The sequence below is a fragment of the Ursus americanus genome, chromosome 21 (genome assembly GCF_024610735.1).
Source record: "Ursus americanus isolate L20-20 chromosome 21, mUrsAme1.1.p, whole genome shotgun sequence".
Classification (NCBI taxonomy): Eukaryota; Metazoa; Chordata; class Mammalia; order Carnivora; family Ursidae; genus Ursus; species Ursus americanus.
This window is the reverse complement of record NC_142147.1, coordinates 54477008-54499677: the sequence shown is the minus strand read 5'-3', so window position 1 is coordinate 54499677 and position 22670 is coordinate 54477008. Positions and strand designations below refer to the sequence as shown.

At 45.7% G+C, this 22670-nt stretch overlaps 1 protein-coding gene across 1 annotated transcript; it reads left to right on the top strand.

The window, feature by feature from the left end:
• The first annotated feature begins 360 nt into the window (after nt 1-360).
• Nucleotides 361-22550, top strand: LOC123787002 (uncharacterized). The gene is made up of 4 exons (XM_045789433.2): nt 361-1630; nt 6945-7071; nt 7786-7881; nt 20269-22550. The coding sequence occupies exons 1-4, from the start codon at nt 1523-1525 to the stop codon at nt 22419-22421; spliced, it is 2484 nt and encodes an 827-aa protein (XP_045645389.2). The 5' UTR covers nt 361-1522; the 3' UTR covers nt 22422-22550.
• The last annotated feature ends 120 nt before the right edge of the window (nt 22551-22670 follow it).

Here is a 22670-nt window from a genome sequence, read left to right as displayed (position 1 = left end):
CCCTGGCCCCAGGTGCCTGGGCCCCTCTGCCTCCAGGCCTCGCCCTCAAGTCCCACCCGCTCCCCTCCCCACTCTCGGCTGTAAGACCAATGGACAGGCCACGTGAAGAGCAGACCCTGGGGCCCAGACCTCGAGGAGAGGCCTGGAGAGTCGCACATTAGTGTGGGCTGTTTGGGGGCCCCCATCCCCACCTCCGTCCTCACTCCTTCCTCCTCTATGTCCTTTTTCACCACCTTCCAGCTTCTCTCGGATACAGGTGTAAGAAGACATTTGCACATAAGGGTGACTGGGACAGCTCTCTCCCCGCCCCTCCCCTTTTCATATAAGAGCTCTAAGTACAGTTTCAAAATAAAACACAAAGAACAAAAAGGGCCTAATCTCGGGGCCACCTGTTCTCCACGGGAGAATGAATCTGCACATTCCACTCGGACCTAACTGGGAGACCGCGGGGGGCCCCTTCCCGGCCCCACCCGGCCTGGCGCTGCCGCGGGGAAGAGAAAGGCAGGCGGAGGCCCGGCCCCAGGCCCTTGGGGACTGAGACTGGGTGGCACGTCCACCGTGTGCGAAGGGGGACAGGGAGCGGACGGGACGAGAATGTCCGCTGCCGGGACCTCCGGTGACAGGGACGAGAGAGCAGGAGTGCCCGGCCGGGTTTAGGGGAAAACGGAGGTCTTCGAGCAGGAGCGGAGCAAGGGAGGAAAGTGCTAATCGCTTTACAAGATCGGGTCCGGGCAGGCGGGAGCGGTCGCGGGGCGCGCGGGGCCCCGGCCCGCCTGGGAGGCCGGCGCAGCTGCGGGGCCCGGGCCAGTTCCGCCCCGGCCTCCCGGCCGCCTTCCCGCCCGGGGTCCCAGCGGCCGCCCAGCCGCCCCGCGCTCCGCTGGAGCCATCCAGGCCTCCGAGTGGCCGAATACCAATGAGGACCGGGCCGCCGCCGCCCCCCACCCGCCGGCCGTGGCTGCGGGCGTGCAACGCCGCTGAGAGCTGGGCCCCGGCCAGGGGGCGGGGTCGGCGGGGCCTTCCTCCCCTCCCCCGGCCCTGGGGGGCCTAGTACTGACTGTCTGCACCCCCGGTTCCCCTGGCCTGGCCTGGCCTGGCCTGGCGAGGGCGGGGCTGGAAGCCCTCCGCGCACACGCTTGCTGACCTCTCGAGTAACGCGGGGCCCAGCGCGGGAGGGGAAGGCGCGCTCCGCAGCCGAGCGGGAGCGCGCGCTTCCGGCAGGGCCGCGACCGGCCCCGGGGGCTCCGGAGCGCCGAGCGGAAGCCGGCGACCCCACCCAGATCCCGTCTCCGGCCGGCCAGCCCGGGGGACTGCGGCGGCGGCCAAGGCCCGGGGAAGCCAGGTGTGCGGGCGCTAGGGCCGGCCGAGCAGCGACAGAGGCGGAGCCGCCCCGCCCGGCCGCGCACCCGCAGAGGCGCGGGGCCCGCGGCCCGAAGCCCTCCCGGCCGGAGCTGCGCAGCGCCGCCGCCTCGGAGGCCTGCAGGATGGTCTGGCGCTCCTCGGGCGCGGAGTCCGTGGACAAGGGATGCACCTGCACGATGTGCGGCTGGATGGCGCCGACCTTGAGCGTGGCCAGCGCGGCCCCGCGCACCGTGCCCACCGGGCCGCGCCCGCTGCAGCCTTAGTGCATCAGGTACGCGCCCCGCCAGCGCGGCGGGTGGTTGGGCCGCGGCTCTCGGCTGCCGGGCGGCGGCGGCGGCGGGAAGGAGAGGCCCCGGGCTCTAGGCCGCGCTCGTCGACCTCCGCGGGCCCCACGGCTCCCCTGGGGAAAGCGGGGCATCGCGTAGGAAGGGACAAAGGACCGCGCTGGAGCCGGTAGAGGGCCAGCCGCCTGCGTCTGGGCTTCCCAGCCGCGCAGCTTGGCCCTCCTGTCCTATGCTCCCCAGTCTCCCCTTCGACCTCCCATTCTCGCCACCCGCTTCCACCCAAACTCCCAGCCCTCAGCCCCTGCCTGGCCCGCGTCCCTACCTCCACTCCCCGGCACCTGTTTGTTTTTTAAGACTTTATTTATTTGAGAGAGAAAGAGAGAGCGAGCAAGCCGGGGGGGAGGGCAGAGGGAGAGGGAGAAGCCTGCTGCTGGCTGAGCAGGGAGTCCGATGCTGGGATGGATACCGGGGCCTGGAGATCTTGACCCCGCTGAAGGCAGACGCTTCACCGACAGAGCCACTCCGGCACCCCATCAGTTGCCACTTTGAATAAGTCCTGCAAGTACTAGAATACTCCCTTGGTGACAGTTTCCCAGGGGAAAATGTTGAGTCCAGGGTTCCTGTTGCTGATGGGGTCCGGGTCCTGGGGTAGCATTAAAGGACGCCAATTCCCATTTAGGCCCGAATTGGTTGCTGTATCAGTTCCGTGTAGACCAGGATTAAGAATGCACAAATATACAGGGTGAATATGAGGACCAGGCTAACTCTGAATGTTCTGGGAAAAAAGGGGGACCCTTGCTCTTTAGAATGTGAAGAAGATATTTTATTTAAGAAATACTAGATATTACAGGACATGGAAAGTATCCGTGATCGGAGTTTCTACAAATCAGCTGTATGCTCATAATTCGGTTTATATTCTGATACACTGTTTGGGGGCCAGGAGAACACACCAGTAATAACAGGTCCTTCGGTGTGCCTTGGGTGTAGTAGGAAAATTAGAGTTCAAAGCCAATGGCCGAGAAAGAGTTTTTGACCCATCTTTAGTGCAAAAAGGTGGTTTTATTAAAGCACGGGGACAGGACCCTTGGGCAGAAAGAGCTGCCCTGGGGTCATGAGGAGTGGCCCATGATATACTTTCAAGTTGGGAGGGGGTTAGGGGTAGCATAAATCTCCAAGGAATTTTGGAAGCAAGGTTTCCAGGACCTTGAGGGGGCTGGCTATTGTTGGGAAAAGGTGGTTTATTACCGTCTAATAAAACCTGAGTCATGAGACCCGTCAGATGTATATCGGTGGGTTTTATGCTTGGGGGATGATTGCCAACATGTATCTTGGGAAGGGTGTGGGGGGCTGTTAGAGTTACAGGAAGTTTCCAAAGGAATTTTTGTATGTTGAAGTAGGCCTACAGGGTCTTGGGGGTTGGGCTAAGATGGCCTTTTGCCCTTAGCAAAGTGTCAACGTCTGTAGAGGAATGTCACTCTGCCTGTTTAAGGACTTGTCAGCGGGCTGTACATAGTCAGGAAATATGATCATTTTTCTTCTGCCTTTCTTTCCCACATCATTAGGCACTGATACCAATTTCTTTCCTTACAGCTAACGTTACCTTTTATTGGCTTGGTGCTCTCTACCCGATTTCTCCCCTATATTGTTCATATTTTCCCCCCTCATCATTTGTAAGGATCTTAGATGGATTTACTGAGAAATGTGCAGAAACCGTCCCATTTAAACTGGAGACTTCTTTCTCCTTTTGCTTGTAGTTTCTGATGAGAACAAAGGCAAAAGACATGTAGAGAAAATGAAATTCCCTACTACTTGCAGCTAGGGGAAAAAAAAAAAAAGCAATCTTAACTTGACAGAGGCCAGACCTCCAAAATCCTGTAAGTCCTCTTTACCATAACATACGAAAATCCCTTTACAAACTCCTTCATCTCTATCCCCACTAACTTAAAAGTGTGCAAGCAGTCACTCCTCGCAATCACACTGCACCTCTTTCTGCCCACAGGCCCTGCCACCAAGTTTTACTAAACACAGGTTAGGGTTAGGGCACCTTGGTGGCTCAGGGGGTTAAGTCCGACTCTCGATCTCAGCTTCGCTCTTGATCTCGGGGTCCTGAGTTCAAGCTTCTCGACGTTGGGCTCCTCTCTGGGCATAGAGCCTACTTAACAGAAAACACATTTGGCAGTGAAACTATCTCAAGAATTCTTTCGTGACCTTCGGCTCCTGGCCCACATGACATCAGCTTCCCCTGGACAGTGAAGACACTCGCCTTCGTGCACTAGAGTGACTTCCGGGCCTGGAGGTTCTAAATCACTCAGCCCTCTAGCCCATAGGGTTTTTTTTTTTTTTTTTTTTTTTAAAGATTTTATTTATTTATTTGACAGACAGCCAGCGAGAGAGGGAACACAAGCAGGGAGAGTGGGAGAGGAAGAAGCAGGCTCACAGCGGAGGAGCCTGATGTGGGGCTCGATCCCACAACGCCGGGATCACGCCCTGAGCCAAAGGCAGACGCTTAACGACTGCGCTACCCAGGCGCCCCTAGCCCATAGGGTTTTCTTTTACTCCACACTCATGTCACAAACATACACTTCTATTTACCTCTTTGTATTTAACATGTGTGAGGGTCTTAAAACTTGAGTGAATTAGAGCACAAATGATTGAAACGAAAGTTTCCGTGAGATACTATGTTGTGGGGTATCGGGCACAACAGTTAAGGAATTCATGAGACATTTGAAGGCACCAGTTAGTAATGTCATTGAAGAAGCATGGGGACAGGACCTGGGAGCAGAGAAAGAGGCACTTCAGCTGCGGGAAGCTGCTAGTTACCTGCGGGGTGTGCACGGGGGAGGGGAAACGCAGGGAGTAGCAGATCCTAAGTGTTTCTTTGCATTTCTACTTGTAAAACTGCTTTTGCAGGATTTCTCTGGTGCTTACTCTGTTCGATATTAACTATGGGTGAGACGTCCAGGCCGTCCCAAGACCCTGTAAGAACGCAGCAGCCAGCCCTCATTCGAACTCTGCAGGCTCTAGGTCAGTCGGCCTTCTGGCCAACGGTGAACGTTTTCCTGCTTCTAGCCCTCCTCAGAGGAGACTCAGAAACAATAGCTCTTTTATTTGTATCATTGAGTGTGTTTGTGTTGACAGTGTGAATAAAAGACAGAAGCATCATCCTCCGCAAAGAGATTTTTTTTTTTTTTTTGGGTGCAAAATTGTGGTTTATTAAAGCAGGGGGACAGGACCCGTGGGCAGAAAGAGCTGCTGCACTCCACAGATTTTTTTTTTTTTTAAGATTTTATTTATTTGACAGAGAGAGACACAGCGAGAGAGGGAACACAAGCAGGGGGAGTGGGAGAGGAAGAAGCAGGCTTCCCGCTGAGCAGGGAGTCCAACGTGGGGCTCGATCCCAGAACCCTGGGATCATGACCTGAGCCGAAGGTGGACGCTTAACGACTGAGCCACCCAGGCGCCCCCACAAAGAGATTTTTAAGTGTCATGTCATTGAAGATGTTTCTTGAATTAGTCCCCATGACAGTTCTGCACTCGGTAACTTTTCACGTGGGTGTAGCTACTTTCTGAAGGGGCGCTTGGGCACGCGAGTGTAAGATGGTAGAGGAGTGTGGATCCCTTCTCGTTTCCCTCGTTCTTCTCAGCTTCGGCACCTGCTGTGAACACCGCTTGAGGGTCCTCTCTGTGTGCTGACCTGCGCGTCACTTTAGATCGACTCTAGGTCAGACAACCTGGGTGAAAACCTGATCCCTTCCATGCTCCTGGATGTTTGACAAAGTCTTCTCATAATAGTAATAATGTGTTTGCTCTCTAGAGTGCTAGTACGTATTTTCCGTGAATTGATGAAAAACTGTTCGATGCTCTCTAGGAAGGAGGAAGTGCTGAGACAGGACGCTTGGCTTTCTTGCCCTTCCAGTAGGACCTGTAACTGTTATAAAAGCCACTCAGTCCCGAGTCCTCCGAGAACTCTTGCCATGGGTTCTACCTCTGTTATTCAGAAATGTTTCCCTTGGCGCACAGGCTGCTGCCTTGTTAGGAGTGCGGACTCCCATTGAACCCCAGGACTCCTGAACGGAGTCTGCATTTTCACATCGCCAGCGCACTGTTGTGAAATTCTGTCACTTTAGAATGTGATCGGTACGTGTGTAACCCACTGAAATAGTCCACCTAAGAAGTAGATGCATCTAGGGGCGCCTGGGTGGCTCAGTCGGGGAAGCGTCTGCCTTCGGCTCAGGTCATGGTCGCAGGGTCCTGGGATCGAGTCCCACGTCGGGCTCCCTGCTCCGCGGGAGTCCGCTTCTCCCTCTGCCTCTGCCCCTACCACCCTGTTTGCACTCTCTCTCCTTTTCTTTCAAATACATAAAATCTTAAAAAAAAAAAAAAAAAGACACAACCTATAATGTAGGATATAAATTCAGTACTTAATAATTTGCTATGCCTCTGTCGATGCCTTCATTTTACAAATTATCTCGGATGAATACACGGTATTTATAGTGGTTTTCTGGATCATATGCCATCCTCTTGCCTCCAACGTAGAGAACACATTAGAGCATATTACTGTGTTAGAAATTATCTTCATGCCTCAAGGAGGAAACTCACCTGAGCCAGAACCAGTTCTAATAAAACTCGGCTGAAAGGAGTTCACTCCTTGGGGAATCAGAGAGAAACCACACCACATGGGATTGTGACACCAAGGAAACTGGATTTGCAGCAAATAAGGAGACCGCAGGCAGAGTAACTTCCAAAGGAGACGCAGAGCAAGGGGGAATGGTTTCCTATCGCATGGGGTTAGCGTGGATATTCAGAAAGTGGCGCCTTGTCATCTTACGTAGAGCTGGGCATAGGGTGGCACAGGTGCCTCCAGAAAACACTTTTCTACGTGCTTTGCACGTATGTAAATGAGCTTTGTGCTCCTCCTCGGGTGGAGAGTTTAATACTATAGTGACATAAAGGGAGCTAGGTCATTCCACGGTTACTCCGTGATCCTTCTGCGTAGGTGTCATTGGGGTTAAGCTCAAACTGGGCAGGGCCAAGCTCTTCCTCAGGGCAGTCAGTACCCTTTGTTGCATAGTTTCTGTTTCTCTCTTAGGAGACTCTGGCCGTGGGGGGTTTTGAATAAAGTAAAAGATAAGGCGGAAACAAGAGGTTAAGTAAAATGTGGGACACAGGTCGGAGGGTCCTAGCAGGTGAGCAGTAAAAGTCAGGTCGTGGGTCTAGCTGGTGACACTAACTCCCTCTTGATCTTAGGTACCACTGTGAACTCTGTTGATGGCCACTTGGTGACTGTGGTATTTCTTGCAGGGACTCCTGACATTCGGGGACGTGGCCATAGAATTCTCCCAGGAGGAGTGGCGATGCCTGAGCCACACGCAGCGGGAACTGTACAGGGACGTGATGCTGGAGAACTACGGACACCTCCTGTTCTTGGGTGAGGATGACTCCTTCCAGATTTCCCAAGCCCCACTCGGGGTTTCATTCTTCCTTTATTTTTGTTTTGTTTTTAGGATTTTGTTTATTAGAGAGAGAGAGAGAGCAAGCAGGCGAGAGAGGGAGCCTGAGCGGAGGAGTGGGGCAGAAGGAGAGAGAGAAGCAGACTTCCTGCTGAGCAAGGAGCCAGATGTGGGGCTTGATCCCAGGACCCTGAGATCATGACCTGAGCCAAAGGCAGACGCTTAACCCACTGTGCCACCCAGGCGCCTCTCATTCTTTCCGGTGGACTGTCTCTTGGAAGGTTCCCCCATGAATGACTGGAATTCAGATCCAGGCAGTGAGGAAAATCAGTAGGGGTTTGTAGAGGTAGAGAAAAGTCTTCATGTTGTGTCCTTTTTCAGCTTTACCTTCTCCTTCCTTAAGGGAACAGCATCATTTCTGTAGATTAGTGGCACCCTAAACAGTGAGTGGCTAAAAATGGTACTGCCCACATCTGCTCCAATCTCCACTCCTTATTGTCTGGTACGTGGAGGTGGAGGTCAGGATGTGAACATTGGAAGTGCCTCCTGTGTCTTCTAAAGAGCTGTTGGTCAGGAGCATTTGGGAAGTCATTTTCTAGATGCTACAGATGTCCTGTCTTCTTCACTGAGCACGATATTGGGTTGATCATCTCCAGCAGTACTCATATTCATTCCTTTTTTCTAATAACCAGGTCTCATTGCGTCAAAGCCAGACCTGGTCTCCTGTTTGGAGCAAAAGAAGGAGCCTTGGGATCTGAAGAGAAGGAAGACAGTAGTCATCCACTCAGGTAGGTGGCAATGAATGAAGCAGATGGCAGAGGTGAGGTGCAAAAGTGAAGGAGGACGATGACCTTAAAATGTGGTTTCAGTAGCTTTCCTGGAATGGAAATAATCCTGAGAAACCTACTTCTATTTTTTTCCCTCTCACAGAGGGACATCTGCTAGCCAACATTATCAAGCTCTCTAGGGATTCTCCTTCAGCTCCAGTGATGGTCCATCACATGCACAGGGAGGGTAGGAGACTCTCCTTGGAGTGGGAGGGCCTCCATTATCTGAGAGCTTCCATATTGCTGTGAGGGCCCTGCAAAAATCTCCCTATTTCTGAGAAACTCTACTCTAAGCCCTTTCTTTTCTTTTTTTAAGATTTTATTATATTTTTTGAAGAGAGAGAGAGGGAACACAAGCAGGGGGTGGGAGAGGGAGAAACAGGCTTCCCGCCAAGCAGGATGGGGGCTCAATCCCTGGACCCTGGGATCATGACCTGAGCCAAAGGCAGATGCTTAACGACTGAGCCACCCAGCTGCCCCTTGCTAAGCCCTTTCTAAATTCTGTTTGCCTCGTGTAAAAAGTGTGTCAGCGTAATTATAGGCATCTTGGGTTGGGTGCAGAAATCCCGGGAACACTGGAGACAGACATCCCATGTTTTCTGGTTTATGCTTTCCAGTGTTACGGAAGGTTTAATCTTAATTGTACAAAATTGAGACTCAGTAATTTCATCAGCAAAAAAGCACCTCCCGAAAATATGAAAATCTAACCCTTTATTTCACTTGAAAAGTTAGTTTTTCTTTGTATGAACTGAAATTAGAAATTACCACTCTGTTTTCCATTCCTCAGTGGTGAAATAATGTAGTGTATCTGTTTGTATCCTAGAATGCCTACCTAAGTTAATGCCGCAGGAGAACTAGAACATTCAGACCTTAGAACTCACATCCTGTAATAAATTCTCAGTTGTTACCTTATTTCTTAACAACTGGATCATTTTCTACTTTCGTCTTGTGTGATAGGCATCTCCTGTGACTTTGTCCTGTGTGTTTTCACTTTCTTATTCGTTGTATACGAGATTGAGCTCTCAGTTTTTAGATCAGAAGTTCTGACAGGACATGGGCATGTGCTTTATAAGAAGTGAGGTAGATAATTAGTAAAATCCCCATATTTTTTAGAAGATTTTCTTTATTTATTAATGAGAGACAGAGAGAAGGAGGGAGGGAGGCAGAGGGAGAAGTAGGCTCCCTGCTACGTGGGCCTCGATTCCAGGACCCTGGGATCATGACCTGAGCTGAAGGCAGACACTTAACCGACTGAGCCACCCAGGCGCCTGTAAAATCCCCGTATTTAAAAAAAAAACAAAAAAAATTGTTCATAAATGTAATTTTACTTCAGGGAAAATTAATCATTGGGTTTTTCTTTTACTTTCCTCAAAATGTATCTGAAATTTTTTTTTTTTAGATTTTATTTAACAGAGAGAGAGAAGGAGTACTGGCGCGTGCGAACAATCAGGGGAAGGGGCAGCAGAGGGAGAAGCAGGCTCCCCTCTGAGCAGGGAGCCCTGATGCGGGGCTCAGTCCTTGATTTATCCTTTTTAGAATTTACTGAGCAAATTTGTGTCTTTTTTCCACGTAGGTCACTCTCTCCTTATGGGGTCCCCTTAGTGTACATATTGGACCACTTGTTGGTGTCCCACGAGTCCCTTAGACTCCGTCCTTTCCCACGTATTTCTTTGCTCCTCTCAACATAGAATTTCAAACCAGGGGGGCGCCTGGGTGGCACAGCGCTTAAGCATCTGCCTTCGGTTCAGGGCGTGATCCCAGAGTCCTGGGATCGAGCCCCGCATCAGGCTCCTCTGCTGGGAACCTGCTTCCTCCTCTCCCACTCCCCCTGCTTGTGTTCCCTCTCTCGCTGGCTGTCTCTATCTCTGTCAAATAAATAAATAAAATCTTTAAAAAAAAAAAAAAAAGAATTTCAAACCAGGGGTCTTTATGTTGTTTGATTCTTTTTCTACTTGGTCAAGTCACTTGCTGACCACTTAGTGTGTTTTCAAATTCAGTGATTGTACTCTTTGGCTCCCAATTTCTAGTTCATTATTGTTATACTTCCTGTTTCTTTGGGTTTCCATTTTGGTCATGCGTACTTTTCCTGATACCGCGTAGTTCCCCGTTTTCTCTTCTTCCTCCGTGAGCTTTAGGATGGTTATTAGAATTCTTTGTCAGGCAATTAATTGTTTGTTTGTTGGCAATTAAGAAGTCTTTATTAACGTCAGGCCAGTTTTGGAGATTCATGTCGTTCCTCTGATGGGAACACATATTTCTCTTTCTCTGTGTACCTTGTGAGCTTTCGGTGATTTGGGGGAATTTAAAAAACAGCCCGTGGGCCCAGAGTTACAGACTTGCTTGCTTTAGGAGAACACAAATAATAGTAATTCTGGGGTCTGTCACGCATGTTCTGGGCATTTGTCTTGTCTGGGTTTTTGTGATTTCCCAGTTTAAGAAAGTGGGGTTACTTTAGAATGCGTGATACCTCCCTCTGTCTGTCTCAGCTCTGTAGTCTCTCTATTGTTTGAACAAAGGCTCACCTTTGAGCAGCCAACACACCGCATCCGGATGGCGCTCTCATTCCCTGTGCCTCCCATGTCATGCGTGACAGAAACAAGGCCCTCAGGCAGCTGAAAAGAACCCACATCATGACCATGTAGGCAGCTCGTTTGTTCTCTCCTGAGGGGAGGGAAGAGTTTTCTCACAGAGTTGCCGTGGAGTGTCAGGGAGGGTGAGCCGCTGCTGGGGGCAAGTGTCACAAACTTCCCTTGTCTCTTCCATGTGGCTCTTTGTCATTTGTCCTTGTCTGGGGGTGCTGTGTTCTCCTAGCTGGCTTCTGGAACATTCTATAAGGTAATTTACTTTTGTCAAATCTGTTCTTGTCTCCACGGAGGAGCAAAGTCCTGAAGCTTCCTATTTCTCCGTTCTGCTGCTGTCCTAGGATGGATATTAATTTTGCACATTAGCATGTTAACATATATGCACGCCTGACTTCAGGAAGTGGGATAGCTTATTTTAAATCTTGTAGTTGTGTCTTTCCACGACACCTTAAGCTTGTTGGTAAAGACAGGCAAAGAATGGGGCGCCTGGGTGGCACAGTGGTTAAGCGTCTGACTTCAGCTCAGGGTGTGATCCTGGCGTTATGGGATCGAGCCCCACATCAGGCTCTTCCGCTATGAGCCTGCTTCTTCCTCTCCCACTCCCCCTGCTTGTGTTCCCTCTCTCGCTGGCTGTCTCTCTCTCTGTCAAATAAATAAAATCTTAAAAAAAAAAAAAAAAAAAAGACAAGCAAAGAAGATTTGTTCCGTGGAAGGGTATGCAGACATACCCCAGGGTGGGAACACCTGAGTATTCACACTTAGTGAATGACTGGGAAGGTGATGGGGGCAAGTAATGAGGGGCAGGACGGATGTCATGGTGGATATAACCAAACTGGGACACTTACCCATAATGAAATCTTACTGCCAGAAGAGATCAAGGATGTACAACAATTGGGGGAAACCCCACCTTGAGTCAGTCACATTTGCCGAACGATGTCTTTGAACGCAAGGACCCAAATCCGTTGTCTAAAAACACATATGTATTTTCTGAAAGGATGTTTGTTAATTCCGGAAAGTCACCTAGTGCATGTTAAAAGTAATCCTTCAAACCATTTCAAATATAAAATTGGATTAATCAAGCAATGAAATATTTCTGAAACTTTTGAGACATTTAAAAATGAAGATAAAAATTATAAATATGACGTCACCCCCTGTGGTAAATATTTGTTATGTCTCGTGGGCTAAAAATAAATGTTTCCCTATGTACATGTATGTATATGTATATGTTTACGTATTGTGTATAAGTACACACAGAAACATAAATTATGTTTGTTTTCCATGAGATAGAGTATTGAAATCCTGTACGTTGAGACAAGATCAGGCGTGTTCAGCGTGGTCTGTCCGTAGACGAAATCGTGTACATTTAGATCTTGACAAATAGCACTACTCGTAATAGTGACAAACTCATTTAGTTTTAAAGATTATTCAATAAAATATTTATTTTGCCATGCCGGTTGGTTGGTTATCACTACATGGATTGTTTTGTTTTGTTTTGTTTTGTTTTTTTCAATGTCATCCTCAGGGTTTAGTTCTATCCCTAGGAAAATTCCAGTGGAATACAGTGAAGCAAAGTTGAGTGCTACCAGGAACATTTGGTTTATTTATGTTTAAAACTCTAATGGAGGGGCGCCTGGGTGGCACAGCGGTTAAGCGTCTGCCTTCGGCTCAGGGCGTGATCCCGGCGTTATGGGATCGAGCCCCACATCAGGCTCTTCCGCTATGAGCCTGCTTCTTCCTCTCCCACTCCCCCTGCTTGTGTACCCTCTCTCGCTGGCCGTCTCTATCTCTGTCGAATAAATAAATAAAATCTTTTAAAAAAAATAACTAAAAAAAAAAAAAAACTCTAATGGAGATAGTAGGGCTTGGATATACCACATTTTTATGTTTTTTCCTAACACCCTCTGTATTTTTTAAAAATTTGTTTCTTGTGTTTTCCTACAGGCATTTTAAGAAAATAATTCTGCATTTCCTTCTTTTCTGTGAACTCAGTACCAAATTGCTTTAGCTAGAAATTAAAGCATGCTTTGAAAATCTAGTCCTTCCTACATTTATTTTTTTTATTTTTATTTTTTTGGAGGCCCCGCTGGGATACGAACCCAGTCCTTCCTACATTTAATCTCACCTTGTCACTATGTGTACTCTATGACACTTACCTTTTCACATCTATGTCTTTGCTTTTGAGTATTTAAAAAAATTTTTTATTTTATTTTTATTTTTAAGATTAGCAGGTCAACATCTTTTTTTTTTTTTTTTAAAGACCCCATTTCCTAGCAACGTCTATCTACCCCTAACGCAGGGCTCGAACTCGTAACCCCTAGATCAAGAGTTGCATGCTCCACAGACTGAGCCAGAGAGGCTCCCCATGTTGAGTACTTTTTAATGTCAAGTCACACGTACAGAACGTAAGTGAACCGCGCCATGGAATTTCACAAACCGATCCCATCTCTATAAGCCCCTGAGGTCAAGAAAACAGTATTATTTGTGCTCTTCCCTTCCCCTCCAGCTCCTCGGTAACTTTCCCCAAAGCTCTGCACTCTTTTAACATGTAGGGCAAGAGATCGCTGTGCTCATATTGTACTTTCTGTAAATGTGATCAGGCAGTGGGAACTCTTGGATTTAGCTTTTTCTTTCTTTCTTTTTTTTTTTTAAGATTTTTTATTTATTTATGTGACAGAGATAGAGACAGCCAGCGAGAGAGGGAACACAAGCAGGGGGAGTGGGAGAGGAAGAAGCCAGCCCCCAGCGGAGGAGCTTGATGTGGGGCTCGATCCCATAACGCTGGGATCACGCCCTGAGCCCAAGGCAGCCGCTTAACAACTGCGCTACCCAGGCGCCCCTTGGATTTAGCTTTTTCTTTCTTTCTGTTTGTGAGTTGATCTGTGTTCCTGCGGGTTGCTGTCCTTCGTTCTTTAGAATTGATCAGTAGGATTCCATTGTGGGAATATCAAGTGATCGCATCATTCTGTTAACGGGAGGGGTGTTTCTCAGGCAGGACTGTCAAGAATAGTACTTGGAAAACCGGTAATTTGTCTTTCGTGAAACACGCACACATCTGCCGGGTGTTTATGTGACAGGATTGTTGGGAAATATGTTTAGATCTGTTCAGCTTTACGAGATACTACCAGACTCTTCCCCAATCACTTGTACCCATTTTCACATCCACCAGCGGCGTACAGGATTTCTAGTGTACCCACATACTTTCCAAAACGTGGTGATTTCTGTGATTTTGACGTTGAGCTCCTGTTCGTTATATGATGTCACAAAGTCGTGGTTGTATTTGCTTTTTTGTTGTTGTTACTTCTTGTTACTACAGATTTGGGCATTAACCTTTGGATAATCTCTTTTTCAGAGTGTCTAGTGGGTTACCGTGACTATTTTTTCTATTTCGGTATCTTTTTGGGGGGGCTTTGTGGTTCTATATGTATTATGAGAATGAGTCCTTTGTCTCCTCTCCCACTCTGCCTCTGTTTCTGTCTCTTGAGCTTGTGATGCAGAGAAGTTCCTAATGTGATCCAATTTGTTATTTCACCCTTTATGGTTAGTGTTTCTTTATCATTTTTAGAAATTTCTCATATACTATGACCACAGAGATAGAATCTGTGTTTTTCTAAAAATATAATTATCTTTACAATATCGATCAGAAGTGTATTAAAAATCAATGTTCTCTAGTTTGTGTAGTGACTGAGGTGTTCTATTCTTTTTCTTTTTTTCCCCACATGGCTAACGAATTGAAGTGTATTCTGGAAATGTTATATTGTGCTTGCTTTTCATGTGCTTTAACTAGACATTTCTTTTTTTTTTTTTTTAAGATTTTATTTATTTATTTGACAGAGAGCCAGCGAGAGAGGGAACACAAGCAGGGGGAGAGGGAGAGGGAGAAGCAGGCTTCCCGCCGAGCAGGGAGCCCGATGCGAGGCTCGATCCCAGAATGCTGGGATCATGACCTGAGCCGAAGGCAGACGCTTAACCGACTGAGCCCCCCCAGGCGCCCCTAACTTTCTTCACATGGGTTAATGGCACCACAGTCTTTGAGCAGACCTCTCCTGTGATTTGTCTCCATCTTTTCGTGCCTCTAGTGGTATTAAGCAATCTCCCAGGACCATACATCCAATGTCACTTTTCATGTCAAAACCCTCCATGCACCTCTTTGCTCGGATGAATGATTATTCCTACGTCCCGTAGCAGAATGGCCTCCAGAGGCCATTGGCAGTAGCAGTCATTTACTTGTTGTAGATTGTGGTCAGAATCTTGGCAAACTGATAGCCGGTTTACCGTTCTCTCTCTCCTTTCTTCACTGGAAGTAAGTTAAGTTTTACAGACTTTATTGCCTAATGCACGAGTATACTCAAGTCATTGGACATTGTCTCTAAAGAGGCCCCACCCACAGTGACAGCTTTTGGGTAAAAAGATGTCTGCCATGATGTTGGATGAACGCTTCTTTGGTATGTTTACAGAGTGGCCAGGGGTGGCCATTGTGGTACAAGTGGGTCTTCTTATCCTCCGGACCATTCATGTTAGCCCTAGGGACTCCGTTTGGAGGGAGGTTAGAGTATCAGCTTCCAGGTCCATTGACTTTTAAATTTCCCTCTGTGTTCACTACCAAACGAGCAGCAGCAGATCATGAAGAAAACATATTTCGGGTACTGTTCTGGAGGTCTTACCAAAATCATACATTTGCTCTGTGCGGCGTCGTTACTATTCCTTGAAGTCGTGCTGTGAGCTCACGATCCGGATCAGCGGTCCGGTGATTTTCATCCACTCCAGGCACAAAGGGTCGGTCAGCTGTAGTCACAAGACCAACATTTCCTCCAGATCTTCATCCGTGAAGTTCAGAGCCACCCAAAGTGCTTTTGTCATTGTGACCACCTCTCCTTCATTTTGCAAAATCCCCTTCATCTTCTGTGTCTGTGTTGCTCTTTATAATATTCCCCGTTGATGGGTGGTGAGCACCTGTCCCCTAATTCCTGTGTGCTTCCCAGTTCTCAGCCCTGTCCCCGTCATGAGCCATGGTTCCACTGTTGCCAGGACCTGCCGTGCGTTGGTTGGGAGCACAAAATCCTCTTGTTGGATATGTGTACGTTGTGTGCTTTCACACGGTTTAGATGTTTCTTCACACATCTCCCTTAGGAAGTTCGCTACGGGAACTTAAGGTAGACCTTCATGGGTACTGGGATTTGTTAACCTGGTTGAGTGCAAGACCCACAGGGACAGTGCAGAAGCGAACGCTACAGCTCACCCATGTCTTCTGCATTGTATCCTGCCAGTTACAGGCCAGTTAAATATATCAGATTTCAGCTTTTCATACATTATTTTATATTTATTATTATTTTATTTATTCATTTATTTATATTTATTTTTAGTTTTATTTATTTTACAGAGAGAGAACGTGCGAGCACAGGGTGGGGGGGGTGGGATGGGGAGAGGGAGAGAATCTCAAGCAGACTTTGTGCAGAGCCCTGAGCACGGAGTCTGTTGAGGGACCTGACCCCATGACCCTGAGATGAGCCAAAATCAAGAGTCAGACGCTTAACCAACTGAGCCACCCAGGCGACCCAAACTGGATAGATTTGATCCCAGATCCTGTGTCCGGTTAATTAGTCAATCTGACACAAGGTGGTGTACAGAGGGGGAAATTAGGCAGAAGCCAAGCTGCGGTCAAACCGAGTGGTGGATATCGTTGGGAGATAGTCTATGGTTTTAAGTTTCTCCGTGTGTTAAGGATAGAGGCATTGGAAGTTTCTGTTCTTAATTGTCGTTCCTCTGATGTACGTGTATTAAAAAGCTTTGGAATATAGTGATACTATCTTGCCCTTGGGTAGAGGACAGATTTGTTTACTGTAGAGGAGAACAGAGATGTCTCCTCCTATGGTAAAGGTTCGGGAAGGTGTGCCGTACGCTCCTTCAAGATGCTGGCGTTTCCTATGCTCAGGGTCTCACAGATGAGACACAAACCCACCGCGTGGCCGGCGGCGTCTACGTGTATCAGCTGGGGGTGGGCAGCTGGCAAGTGAAATGGAATCAGTGTGATGAAGAAGGTTAAGCTGTTTGATGTGTCATGAGCTGTGAGATCCCGGGACCTTAATCTGGGAGCCCTCTGTCTTCTGCCGCGGATTGTTACAGGCAAACTTACTCCATCAGAGAATGTGTGCAACATGGAATTTTTATACTTCTTGGAATTATCCATGGACCTTATTCAAAATGAAACAGATATTTATGGGTCTGTTTCTGCTTTTATCTGTTCGCTCGTTTGTTCGTTAGATTGCACCTGTAAGTGAAATCATACGGTATTGGTCTTTCTTTGCCTCATGTATCTCAGTACCACAGAACTTTCTAGGTCTACGCACATTGTCATAAATGGCAAGAAACAACAACAAAAAGCAGCAACAGATCCATTACAAACAAAACAAAACAGAAAACCCAAACTGCTATTTACTGGAGGGGAATGGAGAGGGAAGAGGGGCAAACTGGGTAAAGGGGAGTGGAAGGTACAGGCTCTCAGTTCTGGAATTAGTAAGTCATGGGGTTGAAGGACACAGCAGAGGGGATATGGTCAGTGGTATTGTATGGTGCCAGATAGGAGCGACGCTTGTGATGGAGAACCATTTATGCAAATGGATGTCTGTAGAAAACCAGAGCAGCAACACCTGTATGGAATAATCTAGACTTTTTTGTTCCTGCATTGTGTTTCTCCTACTTCGGTACCAGGGTAATAATGCTGGGCTTCATAAAATGATTTTGAATGTTTTCCCACCATTCCACTGTTTGTAGAATTTTGATGAAGATTGTCATTATTATTATTTTTTTTAATGTTTGATAGAATTAACCAGTGAGGGTATGTGGTCTTGGGTTTTTCTGTGCTGTTTTTTTATTCCGCATTCAACTTTCATTCTTGTTATTGGTCTGAGAAGACCTATTTCTTGGATTTAAGATTCATATTTCAATCTTGGTAACTTATGTATTTTTAGGAATTATCTTGTTTTTTTTTAAGTTCTCTGATTTGTTAGTGTGTGTTTATAGCAATCTGTTATCACACTACATATTTCTGTAGCTATCTGTTGTGTTTTCTGTTCCATTTCTCATTTTGCTTTTTGAGACTTCGCTCCTTTATTCTTAGGTAATGTAGTAAAATTTTGATTATTTTTTGGAAAATCCAGGCATTAATTTCAACATTATATTATTATTTATTACAGTCTCTAGTTTGTTTATTTCTGATATGTCTTTGTTATTTCCTTCCTTTACTGAATTTCAGCTAAGTTTTTTTTTTCTAGTTCCTTGTCTTGTAATGTTAAGAAGAAAGGTTGCGGGCGCCTGGGTGGCTCGGTCGGTTAAGCATCTGACTCTTGATCTCAGCTTAGGTCTTGATCTCAGGGTCTTGGGTTCAGGACTCGGGGAGCTGTTTAGGCTCCATGGTAGGCGTGGAAACTACTTCTGAGAAAGAAAAAAAAAAGAGGAGAAAAAAAGTTGAAAAAAGCAACTTAACTCAAGCATTTATAGCATAAAAAATTTTGAAAATGGAGTGTCTGGTAGAAAAACTTAGTAGAAATAAGTAATACTAGTAATGACCAACAAAATAACAAAAGAAGAAATAAGGATTCTTTAGGGTTTTTTGTAGATCATGTCATCTGTAAACAGATAAATTTGCATTTTCCTTTCCAGTTTGGATTCCGTTTATGTATTTTTCTTGCCTATTTGTTCAGACTAGAATATCCAGTACTGCGTTGGATGAAAGTGGTGAAGTCCCTTCATTACCTTATTTCTGATCAGACAGGAGAAGCTTACAGTCTTTTCCTATTAAATATGTTAGATTTCAGCTTTTCATACATAAATGGCCTTTATTAGATTGAGGTGGTTTCCTTTTATTCCTACTTTACTGAGTGTTTTTAATAATGAAATGTTGGCCAATATGCTCATATTCTTGTTCTGTATCAATATGATTGTCATTTTTCATCTTCGTTAATGTGGAGCCTTAAATTTATAGTTTTCCATGTATTTTTTTAAAAGATTTTATCTATCTATCTATCTATCTATCTATCTATCATCTACCTATCTATATTTATCTGTCAGAGAGAGAGACAAATAGAGCACACAAGCAGGCAGAGCAGGCAGAGAGAGAAGCAGGCTCCCCCCATCAAAGAGCCCGATGCAGGACTCGATCCCAGGACCCTGGGATCATGACCTGAGCCGAAGGCAGACCCTTAACTGACTGAGCCACCCAGGTGCCCCTATAGTTTTTCAGTTGTTAAAACACCCGTGAATCCCGGAAGAATTCCCTGTTAATTATGTTGTAAAATGGTAAATATGCTTTTGGTTCAGTTGGCTTTATTTTATCGTGCACTTTGCATGACTATAGGTGGTAGTTGGTAGCCTTCTCTGCTTGGAGCGTCTTCCCTTGTCTTTGATAACCTAGTAATGCTGGTGTCACAGAGAGTGTTTTGATAATTTCCCTTCTGTTCACTCCCTAAAAATGTGGGAAGAGATTTGAAGTACTTTCTCATTAAATCTCTGAATTATCCAGTGAATTCATCTGGCACGGGACTTTTCTTTGTTGGGAGTTTTTGATTACTTTTTCAATCTAATTAGTAGTTGCAGATCAGTTGTGACTTTTTATTTTAGTTTTTTTAAGATTTTAAAAATTTATTTATTAGAGAGAGAGGGAGAGAAAGCACCAGCAGGGTGAGCGACAGGCAGAGGGAAAAGCAGGCTCCCCGTAGAGCAGGGAGCCCGATGCGGGACTCGATCCCAGAACCCAGAGATCATGAGCCCAGCCAAAGGCAGACGCTTAACTGCCTGCACCACCCAAGCGCCCCAGTTGTGACTTCTTAAATATTTCTTCATGATGGAGTCTGCCAGGTAGCTTATATCTTTTTGAAATTTATGAACATTTTTGGTCTCTGTTTCTTGGCATATAATTACCCATTGTCACCGCTTATTGTGTTTCTGTGGTATCAGTTACATGTCGTTCACGTCTTTACTTCCGATTTTAGTTGGTCTTTCATTCTTTTTTTTTTTTAAAGATTTTATTTATTTGAGAGAGAGAGAGAGAGAGCATGAGTAGAGGGGAGGGGCAGAGGAAGAGGGAGAAGCAGACTCCCCCCTGAGCAGGGAGCCCGATGCGGGATTTGATCCCAGGACCCTGGGGTCATGACCTGAGCTGAGGCAGATCTTTAACCGACTGAGCCACCCAGGCGCCTGGTCTTCTTTCATTCTTACCTGATTTTATTAAAGGTCTGTTAATTTTGTTGATCTTCCTTGAAAACCAACTCTCCCAATTGTTGATATTTTCTAATTTTTGCTATTTCCTATTTTGTCCATTTCTGTTGAAAACCAACTCTCCCAATTGTTGATATTTTCTAATTTTTGCTATTTCCTGTTTTGTCCATTTCTGTTGAAAACCAACTCTCCCAATTGTTGATATTTTCTAATTTTTGCTATTTCCTATTTTGTCCGTTTCTGTTGTATGTTTAAATTTCCTCCGTTCTGCAAATTTTGGGCTCATATGGAACTTTTCCTGATTTTATGAGGTATGGGAAAGTGATGTGTGCTTCAGCATGACAATACTACACAACTGTCTGTTAGGCTATGTGGTCAGTACGTTGTGTGTGAGTTTGTGTGTCCATGGGGGAATGAAGTCCTAATGGTTCCTTCTCAGCCGTCTTGCCGATGTTCTCTGACTGATTCTCAGGTTGTATATTAGAAGTCATCAGTATATTCATCTGAGAGTAGTAAGTGGAATGATTTTACTTTTCTCTTATTTGATATCTTTCAGCCACATCTTCACATGACATCCAGAGCTTCATGCCAAAGCCGAGCATAGAAGCTTCTTTCCAAAAAGTGTCAATGGGTAGACACAAAAGTAGTGACGTTGAGGATTTACACTTAATGATAGACCGGGACAATGATGGGAAGAGTGAAGGGTATCAAAGATGTCATGAAGGACATATCCAAACTCAGACAACTGCCCATAATAAGAATCTCACTGTCCCAAATGGTGAAGGACATAAAACATTTTGGAAAACCTCCCTTTTTAAGTCAGCTGTTTCCAAAAACCAGTGTGATTCTGCAAGTAAAATCTCAAAGCAAATATGCAAACATAAATATTTAGGGAAAGACAATCTGGAAAATCTAGAGAGTTACCTAGTCCATGCTGAAAATAATTATTTGAACCATTCCAAAAAAAGGGTTGGATTGACTGTTCAGGCAAATATTTCTGAAAATCAGAGATTTAAAAGTGAAGAACAAAGTGCTGAGAGGGCTCCACTAGAGAGGTGCTTCACCGAGGAGTCGACCCTACAGAGTGACCAGAGTATTTTCAATGGTGACAGAATTGCTCAATGCACTGAATTTGAGGAAACACTTAACCAGAGCTCAAATGTTAATAAACATCGGAGGGCTCATTTTCCAGGAAACCATTATGAATGTGATAAATGTGGGGAAGTCTTTTATCAAAACTCTAACCTTATTACAAATAAGAGTATGAATATGGGAGAGAATCCTTACCATGAATGTGTGAATGCTCTTAACCAGTCCTCCAATGTCGGCGATCATCAGAGAATTCATGTGGGGAAAAACCCATTTGGATGTAAAAAACCTGGGAACATGTTTAGTCAATCATCAAGACTGAATATACCTAAGACAATCCATACTGGCGAGAAAAGTTACGTTTTTAAGGAATGTGGCAAAGACTTTGACTGGCACTCATCACTACCTCAACATCAGGGAATTCATACTGGAGCGAAACCGTACAGATGTGAAGAATGCGGTAAAACCTTTAAGGTCTGCTCATCAATAAATAGACATAGGCGAATTCATACTGGAGAGAAACCTTACAAATGTGAAGAATGTGGCAAGGCCTTTAACCAGCAGTCAAGCCTTACCGAACATCACCGAATTCATAATGGAGAGAAACCTTACAAATGCGAAGAATGTGGCAAAGCCTTTACCCAGCGCTCACACCTTATTAGTCATCACAGAATCCATACTGGAGAGAAACCTTACCAATGTAAAGAATGTGGCAAGGCCTTTAACCACCACTCAGGCCTTACTCAGCATCACAGAATTCATACTGGAGAGAAACCGTATAAATGTAAAGAATGTGGCAAGGCCTTCAACCATGACTCAAGCCTTACTCAGCATCACAGAATTCATACTGGCGAGAAACCCTACAAATGTAAAGACTGTGGCAAGGCCTTTAACCAGCGCTCACACCTTATTAGTCATCACAGAATTCATATTAGAGATAAACCTTACAAATGTAAAGAATGTGGCAAGGCTTTTAGCCAGCACTCACACCTTATTCGACATCATAGAATTCATACTGGAGAGAAACCCTACAAATGTGAAGAATGTGGTAAGGCCTTTAATAGGCTTTCATATCTTACTCAACATCACATAATTCATACTGGAGAGAAACCTTACCAATGTAAAGAATGTGGCAAAGCCTTCAACCAGCACTCAAGCCTTTTTCACCATAACAGAATCCATACTGGAGAGAAACCTTATGTATGTAAAGAATGTGGCAAGTCCTTTAAACACGACTCTACGCTTACTCAGCATCACAGAATTCATACTGGAGAGAAACCTTACAAATGTCAAGAATGTAGCAAGGCCTTTATCCAGCACTCACAACTTATTAGTCATCAGAGAATTCATACGGGAGAGAAACCTTACAAATGTAAAGAATGTGGCAAGGCCTTTAACCACAACTCAAGCCTTACTTACCATCACAGAATTCATACTGGAGAGAAACCTTATAAATGTAAAGAATGTGGCAAAGCCTTTAACCAGCACTCAAAACTTACTCGACATCACAGAGTTCATACTGGAGAGAAACCTTATAAATGTAAAGAATGTGGCAAAGCCTTTAAACAGCACTCACACCTTACTAGTCATCACAGAATTCATACTAGAGAGAAAACTTAACAAATGTGAAGAATGTGGCAAGGCCTTTAACCGGCACTCAAGACTTACTCAACGTCACAGAATTCATACTGGAGAGAAACCTTGGCAGTGTAAAGAATGTGAAAAGGCCTTTAATCACTGTTCAACCTTTACTCATTATCAGAGAAGTCATACTGGAGCAAAGCTTAAAAATTTTAGTTCAGTGAGAGATTTTTTTTTTTTTTAAACAAGAAGTTAAACAACCAGGCACTTGATTTGAAGGGAAAACAA

Coding starts and splice junctions, on each gene's coding strand:
- LOC123787002 (XM_045789433.2), top strand. CDS start 1,523: ATGCACCTGCACGATGTGCGGCTGGATGGCGCCGACCTTGAGCGTGGC. Junction 1,631..6,944: donor CTGCAGCCTTAGTGCATCAG/GTACGCGCCCCG, acceptor TATTTCTTGCAG/GGACTCCTGACATTCGGGGA. Junction 7,882..20,268: donor GACAGTAGTCATCCACTCAG/GTAGGTGGCAAT, acceptor GATATCTTTCAG/CCACATCTTCACATGACATC.